This window comes from Oryzias melastigma, linkage group LG19 (assembly GCF_002922805.2).
Source record: "Oryzias melastigma strain HK-1 linkage group LG19, ASM292280v2, whole genome shotgun sequence".
Lineage (NCBI taxonomy): Eukaryota > Metazoa > Chordata > Actinopteri > Beloniformes > Adrianichthyidae > Oryzias > Oryzias melastigma.
In genome coordinates this window covers 15,938,407-15,956,837 of record NC_050530.1, presented here as the reverse complement: position 1 = coordinate 15,956,837, position 18,431 = coordinate 15,938,407, and the positions used below count along the sequence as shown (strand labels likewise).

Here is an 18,431-nt window from a genome sequence, read left to right as displayed (position 1 = left end):
CATCATCTCCCTTTATTTTTACCCCGTTTCCACATGCACACATGCATGCACGTCATATGCATATTCATATTCACACCCGCGCATGCAGGGCCTCCAACAAATATCTATTTCACGGCCACGTGCATCTGTACACGCAGACATGATATATTTATTCATAAGCTCATTAGACGAGTGGATTCGCCTGCTGCCATCCATCACACTGCCACCCATCCTCGGCCTGGCACACACTTACGACAGAAGCAGAGAAGTCCATGGGATTTAGCCTCCTGGAAGCGGTGAGTGGAGGGATTTTCTCCAATAGAGGAGAGGGTTTTCTTGCCATTTCACAAAGGTGAGACCAGAAAGAAATCAACCATGAGAGGATGTTCTTTGGATTTGGTACATTTGAGACATTAGCAGTTAAAAACACCCAATGTACGTTAATTTTTATGATTGTAATTTTACTTTTTATGTGTTATATATGTTTATATGTTTTAAATGGATAAGTGTTACGACTCGACCAACAATTTCTATGACATTTTTTCTAAAGATTACTGTCATTCCTGGTGGAATTGACTGCATTCACTTCCATATTTGAAGCATTTCAAGCATTTGTCTATTTAGCTGCAGTTAGCCATCATGTGTTTAACTAACCAACAATATGTTAAAAATGCAGAAGCCTACACTGCAAAGACTAAATCTTAAGAGAGTAAAAATACTTATTTCACATCAAATTGTCTTATTTCCTGTTATACAAGAAATATATACTTGCTAAGAACTTTTTTCTGGCCACATTGTCAGATTTCTTTTGTTTATTTAAAGGGTTAAGGTTTTTTTTTAACTTATTTCTAAGCAGTCTGTTTTTAAAGTGTAAATATTTGTGCAGCAGCTCAGCTTTCCAAGATCTCAATTTTACAGAATTGTAAAATTTTACTAACAAGGATGGGAGATTTCTTCATTCTCATTTAATCACAGAGCAGCCACCACTTTACAGACTTCTTCTGTATTTTTTGAAAACTACGTCTATGTTGTTAAATATTAGTGTGGATACTCATTCATCCAGGTTGATTCTATCAAGATAATAGCTGGACTTGGTTTATTTTTTGAAGATATTTCACCTCTTCCTCAAGAGGCTTCAGGCCGTTGTTGTTTAATCAAAATGAAAGAATGTTTCCTCAGTGAAAGGCAGTTGTGGATCCTCGTTTTGGCTGTCAGATGTCGTTTATCTGTGAGGCATCTGCGCTGGCTCACTTCCTAGATTTGGTCAATTAGCAGACCCCACTAACTCCACACCAGAACATTGTTTAGACACGAAGACTCCACACCCATAGATGTAAAACAAGTACTTTTCTCTAATAGGAAGTGGGTTTGTTGGGGAGACAAGGGAGAGTTTGCAGTGTAGAATATTTTTGCATAACATTTTTTAACCTTCGGAGAAGATAGAAAAACAATTCCTGTTGTTTAGTTAAAATAAAACATTCTTGTAGGTGTGCTTTACTCATTTTCATTATATTTAGTACATTTCTTTAATTTGTCTCAGTAGTATGCCAAACACTCATCAACAACTAAAATTATATTTTATGCACTATAGGGCGCACGGATTATAAGGGGCTAGAGCTGTCAGGCGATTAAAATTTTTAATCGCGATTAATCACATTGTCCAGACTTAATTGGCGATTAATTGCAAATTATTATATGGCCTTTTTTTAAGGAAAAAAATGTGTGCTTCGTGGAATTTAGCAGTTCTACATTAATTATGAAAACAAGAATGAAAAAATTTATAGTTTTCATCAGAAATACTTTATTTTGTAACATTGTATTGAGATAAACTTTTTTAACAATAAAAGACTGTAACATAAAATGCCTACTTTTCTTTTAATTTTATTTTAATGATCACATTTTTACTATTTCTTTTGATTGTTTCTTTTAATGTTTTATGTAAAGCACTTTGAATTGTCTCTGTACATGAAATGTGCTATACAAATAAACTTGCCCAAGTGCAAGTGAAGGGCATTTTAAATTCAAAACTTCAATCAACGTTCAGTAAAATAAAATTAAAAACATCAAAAATAAAATTTCCATAACACTTTCATGTTCATTTTTTGTCAGGACCAAATCTTTTCCTCCTCTGCTGAACTGCAGTAATAAATGAAATAGAGATTTATCATTTCCAATGAACTTTTGTTTTTTAAAACCTTAAAGACTGAGAAAAGCGGGATACTCTGTGGATAGTTTGACAGTCTGTTACTGCCGCCGCGTTCTCTGACTGCAGCTCGATGCAGCGACGTGTCCAGCGGAGCTCACGCCATGAATATGCCGGCAGACAGACCGCTATGCTGGGGTTGGATCACGCTTAAACCTCCAGAACATTTAAAACGTCCCCCGGTGCGCTTGCTGTTCGGAACGTCGGGGGTCCGCAGCTCTCGGGACGCTGGCCGGTACCACCAGACGTGGTACTGGACGCGAACCGGAGCCGGGTTAGAGTGCAGGAGCTCTCCAGGTCCTAGCGCCGGGCCGGTTTTAGCTCGCAGCTCGGTGTTTGGAGACCCGCCCGTGATCTAGTGAGAGCAGCCGGAGAGTTAAAGGGGGGACGCCCGCGCGCGCGGTATGGAAAAGCACGTCTGAGAAAATCCGCGATTAATGCGTCAAAAAAATTGTCGGCGTCAAGCACGTGTCAGATTAACGCGTTTTTAACGCGACAAATCTGACAGCCCTATAAGGGGCACATCAGTGAATTGTCTATTTCAAAATGATGATGTATATAAGGGTCACTGAACTATAAGGCGCATTAAGCAAGACAAAAAAGTCCGATATAAGTGTGTCCGTCACTCACAATACACATTAGCCACATTAACATATTCCTAATACCTGTAAATGCCAACCTTGTTAGTAAGGCCCAATCTGAATTTTTCCCTTCTACCTATCCCTACATTTAGCCCTCCAAACAGACAGTTATGGAAAAATAGTGTTTCAGAATTTAAACGTCATTTCATTTATAAAGAACCACCATCAGCCAAGACGGCCCAAAGTGGTGCAGACAAGAACGGCAGAGTAGAATTATAAAAGACATAAAAAGCACGAAATAAATAAAAAGCCTACTAGATATGAAAACAAATTTCAAACAAATATTACAATCAATAAAATAAGAATAAGAAAACCTTGTTTGCAACTCGTAAAAAAAAGCTTGCTAAATCAAATCAATTTCTACAATTCACTCCTATCCATGGATTTTGGAACCAGAATTAATTCATATATAAGTAATTCCGCACTTCATTATTTTTTTTAATTATTAAGTGCACTATATAGTTATAGGTTTATGTTTGTAGTACTGTTAATGTGATACTGTATTGTTTATAACTTTATATTATCCTTTCTTTAATGAAAAAATGTCTGCCTAACTCAAGAATTGTCAATCTTTTTATGTCAATTCAAGTGTAATCTGTTAAACATTTAGGGATTTTTTCCTATGTTTTTGTTCAGAGTCATTAAGGAATCTGTTTGTAACTGATGGCAGACTACTATCATCTATAGTCTACTCACTAATTAATTGCATTTTTTATTTTTTGGATGTTTTAATTTGTCATCACTCTAAAATGCTATCACATGCCATTTAAGTTTCCCATATGGTACCCTAACACGATACTGTATATGCATTTCTAAAGTCTGGGATATGCATAACATGTTTTATTACGGCCGTTAAAGGACATAAACAAACACATTAATGCGTCGACGGTATGTCACAAAATAAATTAAATGGAAGCAATTTATGAAATCGTTTTAACCATATTTTGTGTGCAGTTTCTATGGAAGCCTTTTAATGTGGTTACATAAGCACCACAGTTATTTAAAACTATGGATATGCACAGTAATAAATGGTAGACCCAAAGAAATAAAAGGTTTATTATTTTCTGTTTTTCAACAATGTCTAAAATGTTCAGCAACGTAATCAACTTAAATCAATAACATTATTTTATTTAAAAGGTCATCAGTACTCTAGTTCTAAAAATCAGTTGTGTTATGTATTTAAAACATTAGATGGTAAAACATAAAATTTTAACATAACTAAAAAATATAAAAATAAAAATGGCTATTAAGGGATTTACTTATATTTCAACCCTTGAGGTAAACACAATATTGTGTTGTGTTGGCTGAACTCAGAATGTCGTTCATTTGGTCTATGGCAGAAGCCACAATAGTATAATTCAAGGGTCAACCATTACAAAATCCCCAAAAATGACCAAATGAAGTAAAAGAAGGAAAATACACACCCCAAAATTAAGATGTTACACAGTAGGTGGGAGTAAAAATGTAGTTTAAATATAGAATATAGAAGTGTAAGTTATTCCACGGACTCCTTGGGAGCTTGTAGGGACAAAAGCTGCGACATGATCCCTACGCAAGGGTAGAAAAGAACCTATTTTTGTTGTGAGGTCATTGTTGCTTGAACATATGTTTCATGGTTTTCTGCTCGCTGCACTCTTGTCCAGCACAGCGCTGCTCGCTCAGATTGCTTTGGACATGTGCACTCACCCAGATTGGTGAACAGTCGCAGCCTATAGAGCACGATCTAGTTAAATTTTTTTTTATTTTCAGCATATTAAGAAGCCACTGCGTTTTCCAAATGATGCTCAAAATTATTCACAGTTCCTGTTAATGTCAGGATTTCTTTATTTTTATTGAGCTTTTTTCATTTGGATTAAGGGATTGGTGGTATTTATTAAATATAAGAAAAACATTTAAATGTAGTCAATAACTTATTTCTGTTTTATATTTGCTTCCTTTCCCACTTTTAAGGCCTTGTACTCTGGTATTGATTGAAAGAGGTGGCGGGAGTGCAGAGTGCTTTGTGGCCATGTTGGCTCTGTTGTAGAGAAGCACAGAAAGTGATTCAACAAAGTCCTTTTCTGAATTGATCGACCACTTTTGAAGGAGCACTCTGTGATCAAAAGGTTAAGTTTTCTTTGGCCGCTGATTGTAGCGTGGCTGCATTCCATGGTCTATAATCGTGTCGGGTCCCACAGCAATAGTGCTGTCTAGTTCATGCTATGGTTGGCCTGTTTTGCTGTGATAATAGCGACAAACTTCTGAGTGATCCTTATGCTTTTCAAGCTTGATGATGCGATTGTCTCCAGCATTTCAGTGGTTTGATATTGTATTTATAGTGATGTGTAGGGATCTTTGAGATTTTATTTAAACATATATATATATATATATATATATATATATACACTCATGTGTTTGAGTGTTTTAAAAGCCTCAACATAACAAATAACTGCACTTTTATGTTTTTAAACATGTTGTAGCATTTTTCTCATGATGGAGGACAGCCAGGTATAACGAAATTTGTGCTTAAAACTGCAATTTTAAGTGTTTCTTTATTCAATTTATTGTGAATCAGGAGGAGACGAAGAAATGTTGGAAAAAGCTTGTTGGTGTGACGTATCTACTTGTAGATGACTACATCTAGTTTGCCTCTGACTCAAAAGTGTAGGACTAGATAGCTCCATTTTTGTTGCAATGTTACGTTAAGGTTGTAAGGTTGTAACCATGCAGGAGTGCTCCTAAACCATAGGTGGCCTAAGTGGGGCCCACAGCCCAAATTTGGTCCGCCAATGGTCATGTTTTGGCCTGTGAAGTCATGGCTGCAGAAGCCGCGAGATGTTTATCTAAAACCTCTTATCCGTTTCCCATTGTTTCTTTAAGGTGCTCCAAAACTCTACTGCTGTAATATACTTTTGGCCTCCGGGTGGCGCTGGTTGAAACAACTCTCACGGTCACTTCCAAATATTCTTTATTTTCTCCTTTTTTTTTTCATTTCTCCCGCGGACCAAGATCCCATTTAGATTTAGGCCCTTTGAGCAAAAAAGTCTGGGTACCCCCTGGGATGAAGGGAAGTAGGGGTAGGCTTACTTCCCACCAAATGTCCCATCACTACTCATAGGTGAATTTCTAATGAACTTCTGCAGCTCTGCAGAAGCTATGTCTTAAAAATGACACAGGTTTGTAGAATTTGGCAAAAAACTGCATAATCCTAATTAAAAGAGCCCTGGGAACACTTTAAAAATAGATCAAGTTATGATCGGAGTGGGCCTTTTAAAAGCAAATATGCAAGGAAATGTTGGTTTGTTCATGTTTTTGGAACTGACTCAGAATGAAAAAATGTCTAACCCCTTTGGGATTTAGAATTCAGTAAAAGCGGTCTTTTCTTTGAAATCCTGGGATGTGAAAACGACAATCATTTGGGTCGAGTTTGCTCCGCCACCGCGTCTTCTAATCGCTCCAAATAAGTATAAGTTAGATGAGACGATATGTACATGATTGTATTAAGGCCTCAGAATTCCAGTTGTGGGGGACGTCATCAGGTTGTGTCACATTTTGTAGCAATTTCCTTTCCCATGGCCTTACAACCAACGCAGCTGAAGCGGTTACAGATCACTCTCTGGAAAGTGGTCTGTCTGGCAGCTCTGTTGTCACATTTTATCCTATGAATCTCCTATTGAACAGACTTGGATGCAGAAACGCTACCACATAAATTCAATTATGTAAAATCAACAAAGTTTTTGGCTTTTTTTCTCAACTTTGAGCCTCTTGTGTGTTAAAAAATGGCGCCGCAGTGATATTGGGATCAACCGATGTTCTGCCGCTGTTTTGCCCTCGCTTGCTACCTGCTTGTCCATGCCACTTGTTTACTCATGCTTTAGCTTAATCTGACTTGAGGCAAAAACAAGCTGCATCAGAAAGCCTGCAGGATGTTTGCATTTTTACTTGTGTGCTGCTCCAAATTCATACAGTCTCTGTCCTTCTCCTCCCTGTCTCTCTGTCACTCCTCTCCTCCTCGTTCCCCTTCCATCTCTCTGATCCGTGTGTTTGGTTGTGCGTTTTATGCGTGTGTGTTGTCATCCTCTCTATACGTGTGCGTGCTTTCTGCTCCCAGCCCCTCTGCGGAAAGCAAAGTTTGTGGAGAGCCCTCGCATTCCACAATCAGAGCTTGGCTCCCCTACAAACACCTCCACCACTGCCAGGAATCCAGACCTGGACGCATATTTCCCTGGTAAGTTTTTGGCCAACTCGCCCTTCATTTTGTGTTGTTTATTTTTGAATGTTGCGCCTCTACAAAAGCACAAGAGAAATGGGTGAGACTTATCAGTTTGGTAGTTTTTTCTCACCAGCTGCTGTGAGATAAAACTCCGAGGTCATTAATCAAATCGTGCCAACCGTGCCCATCCTCATTGCCTCCTCCCTCTTTGTCTCTTTAATCGTCCTCTGCTGCTTTCTCAGAGCTTGTTTAGTTGCCACCACTGTTTTATGTTAACTTCACTGTCGGCTTTTGCTCTGTAATCCCGCCGATGGTTCAGATCCCCTCCCCTTTGCCTTCTACCTCAGCAATTCTCTGTCAAACCCACTCCCGACACACTTGCCTGGACATTAAAGCGGTTCAGCTGAGGACAGAGCTCTGCTGGGACTCGGTTCGGGGTATATCTGCTTTCTCATCTAGCAGTGTAAGCTTACGCACTCTGTTTGGTTGGCTCAACCCCTTTGCGGTTTTGTGGACCTCTTAGGTCGATGCCGGAGGAAAACATGACAGTGAAACTTTAGAAAAATGGTCATTCCGTCTTTTACCGTCTGTCAGCCTCTTCTGCTGAGTTTCTGCCCTGTGGGATCTCCAAGTAGGTGATTCATTCTAAAAGGTGGCTGTAGAATGTGCACATTTGTCTGGGTAAACTCTTTAGTTTCGGTGTTGACCTTAAACGTGTTGATAAGCTTTGGTAAGGCTTAAATACTATTTTCCGACACATCTGAGGAAGTAAAATGGTTCATTACTCACAAAAGTCCCTGTTTGTGCTACAGTAACATGAAGCTATGAGGACCGGGATGGGTTTTCAAGGGTGAATAGTCTCACCTCCTGGGTGGACAGATGGACATATGAGCTCTTAACAAGCCCTCCGTGGCACGAGTAGCAGCAGGGAGGTGACTTAAGCATCTGACTGCATGCCAGTCCACCCGCTGCTTCTGCTGACCCACACTGTCAACTGGAGCAGTCCAGTTATCAGTCACTGTTTATGGACAACAAAGAAATGTGCGGATTTGTTGAGAGATTTGCAAGATTTCTTGAAAAACTCCCCACCAATTATCAATGGGACAACATTTGTTGGAGCTCTGGCAAATAAACATTCTTGCTCAAAAAACTTTTTTTTAAACAAGTTCTTACTAATTCTTAATTTTTTCATGATCCTTCTGTAGTGGTGGTGGCCATTCAAGTTATAAACTGACCAATCAGATGCCTCAAGAAAATTGTGTCGTCGAACATTTGAAACGTTCGATTGACGGATTCTCCCAAGTCCGTATTCAAGTGGTAGGGGTGTGGAGTTCCAACAGGTTCACTCCTGATTGGTGAGAGTGGTTGTCATAGAAACAATGACTCAGACCGACCCAATTAGAACTTATTGAGGTTGTCTATCTCCAACATGGCATTCGTATCACGAAAAAATGGAGAATGGAATTCATTTGGTTTGAGTCGGACGTAAGACATATTTTTATGAGGACAGCAAATTCACCCAATACAGTTCTTGTATACAGTCACTAGTTTGTGTCTTTAAATTTGCCATTTGTCCTTTTGTTCTAAGCTAGAAACTAAGGGGTATACATAAGTGGTGCATGATTTTTAGATTAATAAGAAAAGGACAGCGTATGCATCAAATCATTTTCTGACTAAACAAGAAGAGATACAACTCCCGTGTTATCTTAGGTATGTTGACGTTGGGAGTGGGGTCATCTGGACCCCACAAGATAGCGAGATGAACTTTTTTTTCCCAATGATTCTTGATTTTCACTCGTGTCCGTAGCAGACATGAAATCCTGTCCATCTTCGTCCACATTTGTCATGGGAGGAATAACACGTCAGTATAAGCCTAAGGTCAGGATACCTTAAGATAGCACAAGTACAAGTACTGAGTACACAATGTCCCAAAAGAATACGAGAAGTGACACAACTTCTGCTCTGAAATGACTTTTACTTCTTTGGAGAGACTTGTGCCTTAGTCACAACTGGCTTTACGGGTGGATATGGGCTCTCTGTGTGCAAAAAAATGTGAATACTTGTATGGGGCATACAGGTGGCCCACAAGAAATGTTAAGATCGTAGACCTTTCGTGAGCCAGTAGCACAAAGATGTTTGTGCACATTAATTTCTACATGCATGTTGAGGCGACAGGTTGTATTTATAACTTAAGCAACACATAAGGGTGCAGTAGGTGAGATTCAAGGATGTTATTTTCATTTTTTCAACCCCAAATTTTGGGCAGTGCACAAGGGGCCCACTACTGTTGTTCAAGGGATGAGTATCCTTCCGTTGTGCGCCTAGAAATAAGGACATTTGACAATCAGAATGTAGTCTGTGTGAGAAACCGCATGTGTGGAGCATTTGTGCCTGGTCAGTAACGAGCCAGGACCTTACCAACGACTAGAGGGTGGCATTAGGGCAGCATCACCTATACACCATCAGTTTGTGCAACTTACTTTATCCTTACAAATACTTCAAGATCCATTTACCCCACATGTGACGATGGTACATTCTATTGTTATGACATCCCTTGACGTGTCCATTCTAGCCTCAAGGGCAGTGTAAGACACATCTGCACCTGTCTACGACCCGTATGGGTCAACTCCCCCATACAGGTGCATGTGACTAAGGCCTGAGCTGCTTCGATTAATACAGGATCGAAATGACCAAGCAAAGTCGCAGGAATCACAGAAGTTGTGCTCGACAGATTTTTTTCTGTTTTGTATTTATTTGTATGTGTATTTTGTCTCCCAGTAAAAAGTAAGTCAGACGGCACTGAACCAGGCTCTCCTTCATAGGACATTAGTGGAAAAACTTGAAAGAATTCTACTTTACATGTCGTTCTTTCTCCCTGCATTTGCTACAAGGCTTGAGAAGTGCTGTGAGTTAGCGAAACGCTGACTAAGAAGCACATTGCAACAGTAGAATTCATAGAAACTCAGGCTATTTATTTTTCACATAACATATTCCTTTTTTTGTACATCTGAGTTAAAAAAGAAAGATCTATTTCAGGATCAAAACATTTTTCCCACTAAATTCAAGCATTATTCTGTCTCTAATAATGGCCGATAATAATTTTCACTTTTACCATCACTTTCGCTGATGAAAATCTCTGTAGATCGTGGCGCTCTCCAGACAGTTGTTGACTCTGTTTGTGTGAACCCTTCAAATGCTTCTGCACAGATAAAATCCCATCAGGAAAAACCAAATCTCGACATCTGATCTCTTTGTCAGCATTCCCCCTCACAGGTTCTCAGATGCTTGTATAGATATATTCCACATTTTCTGAATTCCTGTAAGTTCCTCGTTTGTTTTTGAGCATCACCTCACTCGTTAAAGCTTGTTTGCAGTCGAGAAATCCTAGTTATGTTTTGTCCTAAAGGGGATTTTGTATATTCAAGGACAGGCCAAGTAGAAAGAAGGCTGCTATTAATACCATCACCGCTTCGAGTGGGTCCAGTCACCTGCCTGCCGCACACATGGCTCCTCTCGGTGCGAGAGGGCAGCTCCGAGGATGGCCAGGCAGAAACAGATGCGCTTGCACAGAAACACATTCCTTGCTGCGTGCAAAGATAGTTGCTATGGCAACCATCTGTCTCCTTTGCAGCTCAGGAATTCAATGGAGAACAGTGAGCCTATATATGTTGGGGTGGACTGGATCAAGAAGGGTTCTTTTTAGTCTAAAATGAAAATTTTTTTATACTGTTTCCATTGCCGTGGATATAAACATGAAATGATGGCTGCTTCTTTAGGAGTTTTCAAATGCTGTGTGTAATAATGTAGATTTCTGCAGCTTCAGTATTACCGTCATAACCTGTATTCAAAGCACAAAAGGTGGAACTGGAAATAGAATGAGATCAACAAACACCCCCAGTGTTATGAGTCAATCTACTTTTGTCTTGTTTGCATCAGTTCAGACACGTTTTATTTTTGCTTGACCAATCAAAGCTCTGTGGTTCTGATTCTTCAAGCCAGAAGCTGCGACCTGACATATGTATGACACTGGTGTTCAAAGGGAACGCAAATGACCTGCTCAAGGGAAAGAAGAGTTTGACACCCACAACTACGGTGGCCCTGAAGTGGAAATTACACCAACAAATCCCTCAAAAATATAGTGAAGATCACAACGACTATTAAAAATGCAATATAAAATATTTTAGAGATCAAAATACAGTTACAGAAACCAAGGCATAATTCTGAAAAAAGTGGAATTTTAAGAAAACAAAATCAATTTATAGAAATTAAAAGGAAATGTTTAAAAAAAAAAAGTTGAGAAGATAGCTTGAGTAGGACATCACTGGACGTGCTTCATACTAATTGTTGGGTTAATGCTTCAGACGGCTTTTTTTTTTCTTTTCTTAGTCTATCAGCATCCCACTTCTGACACCAATTCTTGTTCTTGCTTTACAAGAAGGCTCTGAGGCGATTTGTGCTAAAGACTGGAACTTTATTCTCCATTTTTCCACAGTAGCACGAGCACAACTCACATGAATTAGGCCAGCTCCCCCTAGTGGCTCCTCCACTCATGATTAATAGCCTTAGTAGTAGTAGTATAGCCATACAGTTTCTTATTGTGTTCTTTTTCCCCAGAAACTTTTCATTTTGTGTTTTTTGTAATTATGTTTTGGTTCCTGAAATTTTGTTTTGATGTCCAAAAAAAGTAATTTATTTTAAATGATTAATTTTATGTTTTTGACTTTTGTCAACTTTCATCTGTTTTTGCGTTGAGTGATTTGTTGATGTAATTTGGACTTCAGGGCCACCATACAAAACAGAAGGAACACAAGCATGCTGCTCATACAACACAAAGGCAACAAAAGGAAGAAAATAAATGAGGAAATTTCAAAAAGTGGAAATGAAAGCAAACATTGCATGACCGTGTCTGTGATTTACTGAGGACTACAGAGGTAACGCTTTATAATCCATTATAGCTGGTTAACAAACTATTAATACCTTTTTAGTTAACAAGCTCTAAATGACTTTTTAAATAAGAGTTTGTTTATTAGGATTACAGATAGCCAATAGATTACTAAGTTGACTAAGTGTAGAGGGTCCAGGCTGTGCTAAGTTGTGCTTTATCAATAATGCAGGTGGCTTGATTTTGATCTATTTTGCTTTGCTGTTCTGCACAAAAACTTCTTCTATACACTTGTGTGTTTCTGTTCTGCCATATGATGGTTCAGTTTGTGCGTTTATATGCATTAAACATAATGTTCAACATTTCATTTGTGGTGTTCCTTTCGTAAAATCCAGTAACACCAAAAAGCTTATGGGTGGAACAGGGTTGAGATACAAAAAATAGATATTGTAAATATAAAAATCATATTTCTGTACCTTCAGTTTTTTCCACTGATTTGCTGTTGAAGAAAATATCACTGGTATTAGTAGATGACTAACAAACTATAAACAACTGGCTTATAAAGTGTGAGTTAATGTATTAATTAAGCATTAGTTATTAGCTTTTATTAAGTATTTGGAATGCTATTCTGAAATTGGAAGTGTTGCTTCATTTACTAACATTTAATATATGAAGAATAGTTACAACTTTAAAATAACACGGTAACTTAATTGTAAGTGATAATGCCCAACGAAGTGTACATTATTAGAAATTAATGCACAACATCAAAGCCTGAACAGTCTAACGTGAAGTGCATTAATTTCTGATAATGCACACTTTAAAGGGCATGGTCCTGTTTTTATCACAAAAAGAAATGCAGTCAATTGATATTTAGAACTTTATTCTTGTTATTTCTTCGATTTTAATCGCTTTTTTTACAAAAAGCGGACTATTTAATACGTGATGCAGCGTAGTGTGACAGTAATATGACAATACACCGGCTGAGCCGACCTTGACTGCAGCGGCAAAAGAAGGCGATATAAATGCTGATAGGTTACGATAGGTTGAATAAAGCATTAGCTCAGGGAGAAAGTTCACCTCATGCCGCTTTGTACAGATGATAAAGCAAACGTTTGTTTTAGAGAAGCCTGCGTAGTGATCCAGAACATTTGGGCTGTGTGACGGGAACTTCTTTTTTAGGTATGCATTATCACTGTTGATTATCCACACCCAGCACCCAATCAGAATCGAGTATTCTGACACAAGTCATTTTTGAGTAACATACTAACAGCTTGTTCATGATCTATTAGTCATTAATAAGTTGCAGCTATACATTCTAAACAAATAGTTATAATTCCTCAATAACTTGCTATGTAACACCTTGTTTGAGATCCAATAATAATGAATTAGATACAGTTGTAAATCATTGATACATAGTTATAACTTGCGAACTAACAGTTAATCTTTTAGGCACATTTATAGATCATAATTTAAAAGTTATTAACACATTGAGACTTAATGATTTGTTAATTAGTTATAGCGGGTTGTTAATATACACTGTTACCAACTACAGAGACAGAGTGAGACGCAGACCCTCTTGATCATGGTCAGGGTCACAACCCCCCAAAAGCAGCTGAATAACCTCTGGTTTATGTATTCCCTGTTCTCGATGAGCGGTCCGTCAACTCCACAGCCTTCTGCTTTGCTGCGTTTCTTGTAAGGTTTAATTGGTGAATCTCGTGTATTCATTGTGCTTGCAGTGAACCCAAATACTCCACTAAGCAGCCGTGGCCGTCCCACCCAAACCTGCGCCTGATGAGCTTGTTTTGAAGCTGACGCGCGCCTTGATTACCTCATTATTGCTCGCTGCTGTGCGTGTTTTTATTGAAGCTCTGCAGCGTGTCATTTTGATTCGATTCAAAGGTTTCATTTTTCTTTCTCCTGTCTCGGAGAGTGCCTATCTTACTTACTCTCAGACAGACTCGGGAGTCAATCTAATGAGGATCCTGCCAGTGATCTGCCTCTTCTGCCATCCCCGAGCGAACAGAGAGGGGAGCCCAGGCTTTAGATTGCCTGTCTATCTCCACATGGCGCTCTGACGAGTGAGGGACCACAGGCTTTAGACAAGCTGTCTTCAGAGGAGTGGGGTGGTGGCTGGGACTGTCTAATGGCTGTCAGTTAGGGCTTCATGTGGCTACCTGCTTGTCTGGTTCAACCTGCTTCAGTGTGAGAAAACTGGTCCTGCCACTTAGTGGTCTCGCTGCTGTTTGTTTGGACTCCAGCCATCTGGATCCTTTGGCTTCAGTCTCATTAATGTCCAAACCAATTCGGAGACATCAAGTCTGGCCACTAGTTAGTCGTTTTACAACCAGGAGAGTAATTACCCAAACTTCAAACTGAAGGAATGGCGAACAGAGAGTGATTTAGAGCTGATGTCGCGAGGCACCTCCAGGTGTCGTAGAAAACCCGACACCAACGGTGATGTTTATGGGTGGAGGGTAACCAAGCAACCGAGGGGCAGGATGAGGTCATGTAGGGGTTTGACTCCCGCGACAGCTGAAACCCCCGACGTGTTTGCCGACTGCTCCTGTGAATAGGATAAAGATGTGGGTACACGCCCGCTTTGTCCGGAAAAGTTGCTCTGCCTGTGAGTCACTCGCGCATGCAGGCAGGTGAGGGGCGTTCCTGGTTGCGTCACTCAGGTTGCAGCGGTGACGAGCGGTGCGGAAGGAGCTGTTGTCAGATTCTTCACTGTGAAACTGTTTTCTAAACAGACAATTCTTCCGCTGGATGAGGAGATTGTATGTAAGAGGATTCGCTAAAGAAACGTTTTCTATGGAATGCGTTCACAATGCACAGCTCCAAGCGACAAGAAAACCCAGGTAGTGTTTCCTTTGTGTATTTGGGGGCAGATCCTGTGTTTCATACCATGTGCAGATTTGATCTTTTTAAACGCGAAAGTGAAGCAGATATTTTACTGTTGTTCAGACAAAGCTGGCATTTTTTCCTTTCTTTTTTTTTCTTCACACAGAAACTGAAACCCTCTTTTAGTGTCATATTAAGCTGCTGGTCTGTTTTCCGCCCACCACTGACACTCGTTCGCTTGCTTCTTTCTCTTCTATTCCTCTCCCACATCTTCCTCCTCCTCCTCCTCCTCCTCCTGTCTATCTGCCTCTGCAGGGGAGTCAAGCCAGGAGCTGGGCCCCCCTCCATCGGTGGATGAGGCTGCCAACACATTGATGACGCGGTTGGGTTTCCTTCTGGGAGATAAAGTGAGCGAGGGGCCAGTTGGTACCCACTACAGCATGGAGGAACCCGAGGCGAGACAGGTAACGCTGAAAACAACACCTGCTCATGTAGAAGAGAAGAGAACAAATTAAAAATATATATTTATCTAGTGCTTTTTATTGTTATCGTGGGGCTTACCCATCCCTTTTCTGTCACATTGCATCATTACATGACTGCACCCTCCATAAGAAATAAATAAAACATCAGCTTTAACCTTCTAAGTGGCTCCTGAGTAGCGTTTAATCCACAAATGTTCATTATTAATCCTCTACAATAACTTTGCCCCAGACTTTCTGATCTCCATTTTTACCCTTGAGCTCACGCAGTACAATATTTCTAACCTCAAGCTGCTATTTTTTTTATAAAGGAGCTGCCCCAGGCCTGTTAAATGAATTCAATATGCAATCCAGCATGAAACGGATCATTTTGTCTAGTTATTGGTGATTTTTGTAACACGACATATCAGCTGTTTTATCACGTTTTGGTCCAACTTTGGACAAATATTAACCTCATTTAAATCATAATTTTGCAAAATAAAAATAATGCACACAACTAAAATCTATGTATGTTTGATATTTTGATCAAACTTTGTTGACTCTGAAACTAGAAACAAAAACTTTAAAGTATTTTGAAACTGTGTAGACTTTACCATTTAAATAAAAATAATACTTAGAACTTTATTACATTTTTTTTATCCACCATTGATCTATTTCACTCTGATCCTTCTTTGATCTGTTGTTAAAGCGTTCCTCGTGATATTTTAAATATGATAATTCTATTTTTAACCAAAATCCAAAAAAACTGTTGTTTTCTAGAACATAGTTTAAGTAGTTAATTAGAAAGGATTGTTGGCTCAGAGTAAGCCTTCCCTCATTTCCCATCATCCCTCGGTTTAATGATAAGTGTAATAGTGAATGATGTCTGAATTAACATGGAAAAGCAGTTTTGTTAAATATAACCAGCTTCTGGGTTTAGAGATAATCCTGGAAACACTTTTAAACACATTGGGTTCTAGAGCGATCACGCCCTCTACAGCGGGACACATGATGGCTCTCTGTCTGCCTGGCAGTCAACCACCAGCAGGCCAGCATAGCTAGCTCGTTACGCTGTCCACCGTGTAGCTAGCTAGCATAGCGGGCTCGATCGATCCAGCTCCATGGGCTCTGTGACAGGCTGGCAACCTGCCCAGTGTGTATCCTTCCTTCACCTAACAGTAACCGGGACAGTCTGTGGCAACGCCGCCACCCCAGCAGGTTAAGAAAACCGATGAAAATCCCTGCATAAAGCGGCCATATTGGATTTTTTTCCTACCCGCTAATCAAGTTATTGAAAACGTCAAAGCTGAGTTCCTGATTGGCTGACACACCACCCCTGACACTGAAATCGCACCGGAAGACCTCAAATTCTGTCTGTACATTGAATTAACATTGAAACTCGACGCCGCTGCGCGAATCACGTCTGATGTGAATGCACTTTAAGAGAACTGGCCTGAGCGAGTGTGATGTCAGCCACAAACGTTGCCTTACTTCCATTTCTCTACAATACAGTCACCATTTGGAACCAGATGACAACAGGAAGCAGTGAATGGTGACTCAATGTTTTTAGGGCAACTACAGTGTAAGCTTGTTGGAAGTCTACACTCCTTCTACTGGAAGTGGTCTCAAATGAATCTGTCAATCACACATTTCAGGTGCTTTTACTGAGGCATCCGATTGGTCAGTTTCCAACTTGAATAACTTGTGATAAAGAAAAAATATAATTAAAAAATTAGGCTTAAGAAGACCATGTTAAAAAAAATGGCAAGAATGGTTATTCTGACTAATATAATAGCTTTATTTCTCTATAGAAGTGTATGGGATTTTGGATTTTCTTGAACCCAGAGGGTACTTCCTGCTTGGAACACGATGGCAGAGGGGCACAGTCCAGTTTTCTTTAACAGTCAGTGGTATTCTCAGCATTCTTCCCCCTCTAATCACAGCAAGTAGCGTTCATACCAAAGAATTCTATTGTCTCTGGAGAACTTTAGAAAGGTCTGGACATGTTCTGGCTTAATGAGGGGAACCTTTAAAGCTCTGCAGGATTTAAATCTGACGATGTCATGTGTTACCAATAGTAACCTTTGTTACTGACGTCCCAGCTCGCTTGGAGTCTCTGTTGCCTCATCGTTTCCTTCCTTGGATTGAGCTCCAGGTGGATGGAGGTTGGATGCAGAATCTATCACTGGCTCTCTTCCAAACGTCAGATAACACATCTAATTACACCTCTTTATATAACAAATTCTTCAGAACTCCTCTTCTTCTTTACTTTCGATATTGCTAAATGAAAGTGAGTGTCCTGGTTCACATCAATCGTGCCACAGCAGCAAAATCTCTCTGTTTATGAGTTGTGCGACAAACAGCTCCTGGCACAGCGGGCAGGCTGCAAATACCCGGGTTTCTCTACCTAAACTTAATTTGACACAAATTTCCAAACCGTGGGAGGAAACTGTTGTAGCTCCAGCGATTATGCAGGAGGTGGGGAAAGGGGCCTAACCTGTTGCTGCATTGGTGTGCACCACAACAGTGTGGAGAAGCGATTAGACTGATAGACAGCCCGCTCTTGATGGGCGCACAGCTGGAGCAATGGGGGTGTGGAAATTGAAAGAAGGTTATTTAAGAAGTTCCTTTTTTTTTTAGATGTGACTCATGCCAGGATACACCATGTTCACTGCATAAAACCTCCTGTATTGCGGTTATTTTTAATTAATTGCCACCAAAAATGACAGGTTGCCTTGAGTCTGCATGTTTCTGCTGATCATGGAGTGGAGCTTTTGTTGCATTTTCGCTTGAGGTTTCCTTTCTTTAAGTTGATGCCAGCAGACACAGGCGAAGCATATGAAACACAATCTGCTGAAAAAGCAATTCCACGGTTCCTCTTTGCAGCTCAGCAGCGACCTGATACAAGATAACCTTTGCAGCGCTCTGCAAATTCCAGTTAACATTTTAAATAGATTCTATTATGATACATTATCAGATTTAAAGGAAAAAGTGCTGAAATACGGGAAAAATGTTGATCTTTCTACAACGAAACAACTTCAACTTTGAACATTTTTTAGTCGTACAATCTGGCATTTTTTTTAAATCGTTTAAAGTGCAATATGTTATTTTGTTTAAATAACATACTCTATTGATTCCACATCTTGTGGGCACTGGATGATTATATCTAATTACTGCAGTAAATAGTGTTATAAATCCTGTTTTCTGGTTCTCTGAAACTTAACAGCAGAAG

The 18,431-nt window shown here is 39.7% G+C and overlaps 1 protein-coding gene across 14 annotated transcripts in view; it reads left to right on the top strand.

The window, feature by feature from the left end:
* The window catches only part of tanc2b (tetratricopeptide repeat, ankyrin repeat and coiled-coil containing 2b), a 178,098-nt gene that overhangs the window by 107,782 nt on the left and 51,885 nt on the right, over nt 1-18,431 (top strand). For 11 of the 14 annotated variants that reach the window (XM_036217014.1, XM_024284953.2, XM_024284958.2 and 8 more), the window contains 2 exons: nt 6,914-7,030; nt 15,057-15,205. In XM_036217014.1, the coding sequence (XP_036072907.1) occupies nt 6,914-7,030; nt 15,057-15,205 (266 nt within the window). Of the gene's footprint in view, nt 1-6,913; nt 7,031-14,444; nt 14,759-15,056; nt 15,206-18,431 lie in introns of those variants that run through there. The other 3 variants (XM_024284959.2, XM_024284962.2, XM_024284963.2) reach the window with 2 other exon arrangements.